The sequence below is a fragment of the Schistosoma mansoni genome (assembly GCF_000237925.1).
Source record: "Schistosoma mansoni, WGS project CABG00000000 data, supercontig 0113, strain Puerto Rico, whole genome shotgun sequence".
Taxonomy (NCBI): Eukaryota; Metazoa; Platyhelminthes; class Trematoda; order Strigeidida; family Schistosomatidae; genus Schistosoma; species Schistosoma mansoni.
Genome location: NW_017386033.1, coordinates 925,431 through 934,886, shown reverse-complemented (window position 1 = coordinate 934,886; position 9,456 = coordinate 925,431). Strand labels below are relative to the sequence as shown.

The following is a 9,456-nucleotide window of genomic DNA, read 5'->3' as shown; positions in this document are numbered from 1 at the left end:
TTGGTGTTGTAAAAAGAGCTTTAAAGCTTTATCCTGGGAAGTAGTTGTGATAAATAGAAGAGAAGAGGTAATGAACAATGCGTATAAAAGGTGAGTATAGTTGTTCATGGAGTTATAAGAACGGAATAAAACCATACTTTAGTTACGTTAACACGGATAGTTAGAAATAGAGAGAATGTATAGACACACAATGCTAATGGTGGAATTGAGCTAAAGGCAAAATAAGCTTTTTATATTCTGAAATATGAATGGACTGAAAAGTATATTGTAAAAAAAACTCTAAATGGTTTTTAGAGTAATATGTGAATGACAAGCGATTGTTTTACATCTGAACTTTTAATTTGTTTAAAGGATGTTTGCAATGTGGAAAAAAATGCACCTTCATTTAAACGTAAAATATTCGCACTTTAGATTTGCTTACTAAAAGGTCACCATCATAGAAATGTGTCACAATAACAACATTACCACTAAAAAGAAAATGAAAGGAGATAACTAAATATCGATTAACGTTGATGAGTCTTTAGAAATATTTACACTAAAGTGAATGTGAATCTTTCGTAAGAGAGGGAATTTTACTATGCAGAGCAACACTATTGATATTTACTGTTAGGAATTGTTTATCAGAGCACCAAAACTATTGTTTTTGAGATGGTGGAGAAGATTTATAACTCAGAAAGAGGATTTTGGTAGTTATTTTCTCTGAAATAGTGATACTATGGATTACTCAGATTCTACTCACCTTAATAGTTAAAATTAATAATTTATTTTGGTTTCCAGCATAAAACAGCATAAAATTTCTGAGCAAAACAATATTGTTCATTGGCGAGACTGTAGTTAATGGACGAACCAATCAGGTATAGGATAACAGGTCTCGGATTTTGGCTCGAAGTTCACTTATTCATTTGGCTAAATAGAGTTTTGGCATTATAGCTGATGTCAGTTCCCGATGAAAATCCGAAATCTAATTCCTAACCTTCACCACCAGCTGTAAATCATAATTCTATTTCCTCACACTGGTTTGTAACCCTCACTTGGTTCTAGTGATTAGGTGGACACTCTCAAGATCACTTTAGCGTCACTCAAAGGTTGTCCATAAATTATAGTCTCACCTATTCATTCAGATCGACGTTTTGCTAAGTAAATATTAAAAATTCAGTTCAAGAAACGGACAAATGATTCATACACAATAAAAATGTTTAAGTACTATGAACAACATACCGTTGGGCTGTTCTCTGACTGAAATTAATAAATCATTTGTTATCAATGTACAGTTATGAGGAAATTACTGATTCGCGATTGCTTCTACCATTATAAATACATATATTTGTTTTTTTGCCATAAACTGGAATGAAATAGCTCATTGTTCAGTCTGGATTAGCTCTATCTACCAAATTTGAAAGTAACTCATTTGATCTTAGATTCAAACTTTTATCAGCTTTTTATTTATTTATTTGAACACATAAATATTGGTACAAAGGGGCACCAAATGCGTACGTGCCACACAAATCATCAGATTCGTACGAGGGCTAGAATATTGCCGGGCGCCCAAACTGAAGCAAGTGGTTTTCTTAAGGGACCACACCCGGAGCTTTTGATATACATGCCTTACCCAAAAGGCAGTGGAACAACGTCAGGAGATGCATGCTCATGGTAGCCGGTGACCAACAATAGGTCCATACGCCATTTGTTCCCTCAACATCCTGGAGCCCATGTGCAACATTGACTTAGGACCAGGGTTTTTTAAATCCTCAAGGCGGATCCTCCATATCCATCAACCTGGTTAAAGCGCCGGACATTCGCTTCTCTTCCTCTCAATTTCGTAAACAATACCCCTGCTGCGAGAAGGCGGTAAGTATAACTTTATTGGCAGTAGCTGTATATGCGTTGCCATGTGAGAATATTTCGACAGGGAGAGCTGAATTCCTTCACCCTCGGCCGTACCAGGGAATTCGGGGTTGGTTTACCACTCTGACTGAACAGAAATTAATTAGATTGTTTGGTATTCAGTATATGTTTGGTAGTTAGGTTTTTGAGTGTTCATTTCAAGTACCATTAATCAACAGTACAGATATTAAGATCAAAGTTTACTAGTTAAAAATTTACCTTAATACTTTAGCCGGAATCATTCGATCAGCTGAATCGGACTGTATTAACGACTGCCATGTATTTGTTGAGCCTGGTATTACGAAACCAAATTCAAAACTCCAGTCTGACATTCCATTAGTAGTCAATAAAGAAAGATTTTAATACAAAATCTTTTTAATTAGGTTAATAGTGCAAAACTAGGGATTATTAATACTTAATAAACAACATCGACATAAATTCTCAATGGAGATGAACTAAAATTTTTTGTTTACTTCACAAACATACCAGTTTCACGTATTTCGACTGATAAGTAGTAATAAGTTTGATGGCAATTAGCTCTAAACTAGTTTATTCATTCAGAAGACTAAGAACCAGGGTTATTAAGATATTTGTCAGTTTTAATTATCGTTCAAACATTTTGTCAGAAATTGAAACTCTACATTTATCCATTCAAGCATACAATTTATCTGTATCTTTAACTGCATCTATCAGCAATCTTTTTAGCTAGACTCTATTATCATTTCGATGTGTAAAATACTGTAACAAAAAGATTAAACCAAGAAAATTGTTTATTTTATCATATTCTTTTCTTCCCAATCCAATCTATTACATTACATTAAGGATGTAGATAAAATTTACCTGCATATTACATAATACTAAATGATAAGAATTGTTCTCAAACTCTTCTTTAAAACAGTATTGTATTTTGAACATTAATAAGCAAGATACACACGAAAAATGTGAATGCTTGTAAGCCATTGCAATTAAGATATTCTATCATCCTTTTATTGTTTTTTTTTAGATTCCAGTCAATAATAATATAGTTGACCATACGACTTAAACCAAAAGTAAGTGGCTCACTGAAATGTCTGAGATTTTTATTAAAATATTCTAACCATATTTGTCACTGTAGGTAGGGACTTGGCAAATGTAGTAAACTGATCACATTTATCAGTAATTTTGCGGATAAATATGAATTTATTGGGATGAATACTTGTTGATAATTAGCACTATTTAATGTGCCACATATATCAATTGTTTTCCTTAACTAATCAAAGTTTACATGGTTGTTTGAATTTTAAAGATTAAGAGTAATTGGACAGTTTAAAAGGATTGATAGGGTCATTCAATGAAAGTAAGTTTTAAATTAAATGATTTTTTAGTTACTCTATACATCAACTATACTTAAGGAACAAATAAAAATAGGCAAAAAGATAAACATTTATTCACTAGCTATAAAGTAATGTGGTTAGATTTTAAAGAAATATGATTAGCCTGGTTGTGATTTAAATTAAACGTATTTCTCATTTAATTACTGTAAAAATATTTGATATCATTAAAAGTATATTAGTGGGGATAGCATAATGATATAGCTAAATTACACTGCCTAGTATTTTTCAGTCATCAACAGTAACAACATAGAGCCTCATACAAAAGTGCGTTGGCACAATTTTCCAAACAATCCTGAGATGACTAAGTGGAACTAACGAAATGAATCTCAGGAGTCGAAACAATTTAATGACAGTAATGATGAGAAGAAATAAACATTGCGAATACGGTTTGAAAAGATAATAAGAAAAAGTATGTATGAAGGAACACTGGAACTCAAGATCTAAAGGAAAATGACGAGTACATCGATCAGCGTTAATTTCACCGATTCGAAACCATGTCACTCAATGTCTCCAACTACTGATCGCCGTTATGGCGAGGACTTCACTTAGGTATTCTGTATTTACCAACATGGTCCAGATCAATAGTTAGCGATCCAGTGCTAAGAAAATACCTTTTTGTCCTTATCTCAAAATAAAAAACTATTACGATTTAACCGTATAAAAAATATAAAGTCCATGACTACACAAGTACACAATTATAATTAGCTGAAATAAAAACAGGTTAAAATAAGCATACTTACATTCGAACAGATACTTCTATCAACAAAAAATGAATGTTGAATTTTTAGACCCAGTGAGTGATAATTAAACATCATAAACTTAAAATCCGACAAAAAATTACACCAGTTCAATTAAACATACTTTAAGATTGCACAGAAAAAAGAATTTTAATACAAACAAGAAAAACACACGTTAGAAAAGAAAATAGTTGTCCAAAATTTAGATGTAAGGTCGGAATGTAGCTATGATATTTCCACCACAAGCTTAAAATAAGTGATATCTTTAGTATCAACTATTATTGTGTTTTGAATGTTTTTACTTTTTCACACCGATTATGTGGAAAGGTAGGCAACTTCATTAGCTAAAGCGTTGCTTCGTTTGGTCACATTCAAATGGACACGTTTCATTATGACTTTGACTTATTCAGTAAAGTAAATTTATTATAGTAATTTAGACTTGAATTTTGTGAAGCACGATAACCAGATTTTTTAATACGGAGCGATTTAACTTCAAGTACACTATACTTAAATCTGAAGAGTATATTATTTGTGTAATGGAAGTATAAGTTTTGGTTATCAGTGCACAAAAAACTAGATTCTACTTAGGTTGTAATTCTAACGCAAAGTGATTTTGACTGTTTCTCCGACCATGAACTCATTTTAATTTAAATGGAAGATTTAACCATGAAAGTGACAACCATCAACAACCTTATAAATAAATACTTACAACTAAAAACATACTTATGCCTGCCACCTCTCGAGGAGGAGCGAAGACCGCCCACCAGCGTTCTCCACCCACCTGGACAACCACTTTCGGTTGTTATTCATCATTTTCATGTCTGCTTCTATTTCCCGGCATAATGTGTCCTTTGATCTTCCACTTTTCCATGTCACTTCAGAATTTCATGATAGTGCTTGCTTCGTCACGCAGTTTGGTGATTTCCACAATGTATGCCCTATCCACTTCCAGCGTCTTTTCCTAATCGCTTCTTCAGCTTGAAGCTGGTTTGTCCTCTCCCACAAAAGGCTTTTGCTGGCAGTATTTGGTCAACGAATATTGAGTATCTTATGTAGACAACTGTTTACAAATTCTTGTACAGTCTTGATGATAGTTGTGGTAGTTCTCCATGTTTCAGCTCCGTACAGTGGAACTGTCTTGACGTTCGTATTGAAGATTGTGACTTTGATGTTGGTTGACAGTTGTTTTGAGTTCCATATGTTCTACAACTGTAGAAATACAGTCTTTGCTTTGTTAATCCTTGCCTTCACATCTGCATCAGATCCTCCTTGTTCATCAATGATGCTTCCCAGATACATGGATGTTTCCACCTCTTCCAGAGTTTCACCATCAAGTGTGGTTGGATTGTCGTTCTCCGTATTGTATTTGGGGATCCTGCCTTTTCCTTTGTGTATGTTGAGGCCTACCGGTGCAGAGGCTGCTACTACACTAGTTGTCTCCGTTTGCATTTGTTGTTGTGTATGGGATAGAAGGGCCAGGTTATCTGCGAAGTCCAAATATTTTCCTCATTTCTGTTGCTATTTCACTGGTCTTCCCGGTCTCCCATATTGTCCGGACGTTCCATGTACTTATAAGAAGTGTTCTGTGGTTCTTAGAAGGGGAATCGGTCTCATGACTTCCAAACAATCTCGGCTTTCATCATCAGGCAACATAATTGTTCCTTCAACTCGGAGGGCAGAGTTTAAATGGTTTAATTTATTTGATCTGGTTGGCGTTGTTTAGCGAGATTTTTTTCTGTGGTATGAGGTTGTCGATCCCATGCACAACCCTCCTCCTTTACCCGAGTTTGGGACCGGCAGTAACTCTAGAAGAGCTACAGGCGGAGTTTCAATAATTAATAACCTACAAATATTTACGGCACAATTTAATTCACATGAGAATAAATGAGTATACTAATGGTATATATTTACTGACAATCAGTTGCAAAATAATATTCCCTCGTTATTTTTACATCATATAGATTGTACACAATAGTATATTTAAGCACAATATATTGAAGAAATAGGGAAGATTCAATTTCTAAATTACATGCAGACAGAGAGGTTTTGGATCGCAATATTATTTTGATTTCACATGACTGAAACCTATTCTTTTTGACCATTTCATTTTACTACATATGAGATGTACTATGGTGTTTTTTGAGATTATGGTATTTCTTTAAATTGTTTAAGGTTTTTCGGAATTCCGTTCTCTTTTTTCTTACTTCAGCGCTTTTGTGATTATTGAAGAGTCATTTTATGCTATTTGCTTGATCTGTAAAATCAAACACGTCTGTTTTGTATTAGAATCATGTTAAATCGTCGGTATTTACAATTCAAGTGATCACAAATTACGACGGCAGTGGCATGTGATAGCTGTGAAGGTTCCTGAAGGTCGACGTTTACATTTACTGATAACTTCCTTTCTGCCAAGGCACCTTGAAACGATAACTTTATTTTACTTTATTCATCAGGTGATTAACAGACTGAGCTAGCTACAATTTAGAGTTTTATTTTATTATATTTGATGAGGGACAGACAGGCAAATGTCTTTACGTCTTCAACTACTACTAAAATCACGACTTTCCTCCCAGTTTTAGTCTGAGTATTTTACTCTCATGAAGTTAGTAATTTAAGGATACTCAATGTATCCGTCTCGGATAAGTGAATGTATGTTTTAGCATTTGTTAAAATGTCACTATTACTCCCGATACGTTTTTCAGAAAACTACTAATCTTAGATGCAGCATAATTGTCACAATGAAAAAACATTCAAATGAAACAGTAATTGAAACTAAGTAGTTTCTTCTTGACTCAGTTTGAAATACTCTTTAAGTACTGAAAGAAACCTATAATCAACTGGAAGACTGAGTAGGATTTATCATTTATCAGAAAGACTATACGATCTTATTTACTAAAGCAAGTCTTTTTGAGAGAATTGTGGCATTAATCGACAAAATATTTACTTCAGTATTCATACTGATGAAAGACTTTCTTATAAGAAACAAGTAAAATATGAAAAATGAAGTGAATTTATTATAATTCAAGACTTTGTCTTAGCTACTTTGATAATAAAATGTATGCTTATGTAAATCAGTTATAAAACTTGGTATAGTATATGAAAAAATATAGATCTGTTAAATTAAAAGGCGTGCATTGACATTAAAAGTTAAACTTGGCAATTCATATATAGCTCAATAAAATATTCCAAAAATGACAAGTGACAAAAATACCATCATTAACATGTCTAATTCGGAGAATGTGCACTAATAGACATTTGTTATGGTAACGGTGATAAGTACATCACCGGTTGAACAAAAAATCAGCAATAGTTTTAAGCTGTGACCTAAAAAGCGATTTCACACTACAATATGGCTGCCGTTAAAGTGTTCAGTCTATATGGTCACTTTGAAGATACTTCAAGAGCTTGAACAAAGAAATCCTTAGGCATTTATATTCAGGTCTACACAATACATCATTTGGAACTTCGTCTTAAAGCTAGTTCTTGTTTTATCAAAAATGCCGATTATTTCGATCATGTTCAAAGGATAGATCCTAAAGAGGTGATGGAATTTTCAAATCTTTCCTCTGGAGAAGAATTACAACGTTGAAGTTCATTTGTTCTACTTGAATTTTGAATGCAATGCACTATCGAACATGCATTTCATATCTTGATGAACGGATAAAATATTAGGATGTTTTATCTTTTCGATCTTCTCGGGGACTTATCATCTCTCAGGCCACCAGGAAAAGTTTGAAAAACCACTACTAAGCGCATCCATTCAGCGATCCTCAACTCCTAACCATTTGGTCAGCGACTGGTAAAAGCTATCGGAAAATGAGTATAAAGCTAATGATAAGCGCTTGCAGGGCAAATAGGATCTTTACAGAAACATATACTGTAAAAGTCAACTAACAGATAATTCTTATTGAGAAGAGGCTGCAAAATTTAAAATTTGCTAGTTTGGTTGAGTTAATAGAAATCTACTGCTTTATTGAAAGATGTATCTATTCGAGGCAAGTATTATTCATTACTTGGACAACCCATATTTCAGTATTTTATGGGAAGAATGTCAAATCAGCTACGGAGAGAATGTGGTACGTTGTTTGGAAAAAATTAAGACTAAGACAACTATAAAACACTCACTTTCAATCGATTGATCTCTAAGAAATACTTCTTGTTCAAGCCAGAAATTTTCTAACTGCTCTTTTGAGGAAAAATTGATTTCGCGAGAAACTGATTTGCACTTGAGAATTTTCCTCGGCACATGAGCTTAATAAAATATCTGAGTTAATGCCACGTTTACCTTTGTGTTCTATTTCAGGAATAGAGCTATTTTTCCGTAGAAACAAATAACAATTTTAATAATTCCAAACTCACAAATCATCGGTGCTTTGCCACAGAATTTTCCCAGAATCAGCATCACGCAAGTTCATCCAATTTCTAGAATAGTTATTTTGATTTAACAAATACGTACAGTTTGAAACCTTTCAAGATAGATTCACATTTCTCATGATCCATTTTGTACATTGCGAAATCATGAAAGCGAAAGTGTTAATGGGCATCAGCCCATTTTAACAAATGTTTCTAGAGGCATGGATACAGAGCTAATAAAACTTTACTGTATGCAAAGACTGATCGACGCATGCATATAGAATGAGATTACGCATATGAGGGCAAAAAAAACTTAGTAAAGACTAGTAATATTCACTACGAGAATCTGAATTCAAATGGCTCTAGACTCAAAAGAAGATGCTTTGTTTAACGGGCTTTTGTATCTAGTAACAGTGGGCCACTGATACATGTATGTAGGAATCTAGGTGTGTTTAACGATAAAATAGAGAAAACAATCGATAAATTGTGACGATATACTGTCCTCAGTCTTTTAGAATGTTAAGGTGTCTCGCAAACGACTTCTGGGAAGTCTCTCGGACCAGCTCAGTCGGAAGCGAGTCTAAGATTTTGACCACTCCTAGGGAGTTGAAGGTGTGCCTATTGTCGGTCCTGCTGTATTGTGTCTCCAGTTTCTAGATTGAGGAAATAGGCACGATAAACTTATTTCGTAAATAGTTTTTGATATTATTTGCATTTGTTTTGTTAATTTTCACAGTTTTTTCACTTATCACAAAATGATTGCACATGTTGTTTACGTGTATGACCTTAAACACACCTTCTTCCGTTGTTCGTAGCATGGTATACGTTGTTAACTGCTGGTAAATACACTACTATACATACGCCTCTCGTTCCCAATCACTTGTTGTTATGATGACTGAACTCTAAATCATCTACTATCTACATTTGTAGACTTCAGCGATATTTCTGGTATATTTTACGTCTGGCTATATTACTGTAACCATAACAACGTCACTGGAACCATTAGTTATCTGCGATTGTGGATTGTGGTACCAAACGCAACTCGAACACACACAACTTGCCAATTTAATTAACGTCCGCTAACTTTTATTTGTGTTTATAACGTACAA

The 9,456-nt window shown here is 33.9% G+C and overlaps 1 protein-coding gene across 1 annotated transcript; it reads right to left on the bottom strand.

Annotated features, from left to right (window-relative positions):
* Positions 1-385: 385 nt before the first annotated feature.
* On the bottom strand, positions 386-8,503 carry Smp_151190 (retinal rod rhodopsin-sensitive cgmp 3',5'-cyclic phosphodiesterase, putative; the record flags this gene model as incomplete). The annotated part of the gene is made up of 6 exons (XM_018790427.1): positions 386-467; positions 2,104-2,209; positions 8,120-8,245; positions 8,280-8,305; positions 8,354-8,416; positions 8,451-8,503. The coding sequence occupies 6 exons, from the start codon at positions 8,501-8,503 to the stop codon at positions 386-388; spliced, it is 456 nt and encodes a 151-aa protein (XP_018646336.1).
* Positions 8,504-9,456: the final 953 nt, after the last annotated feature.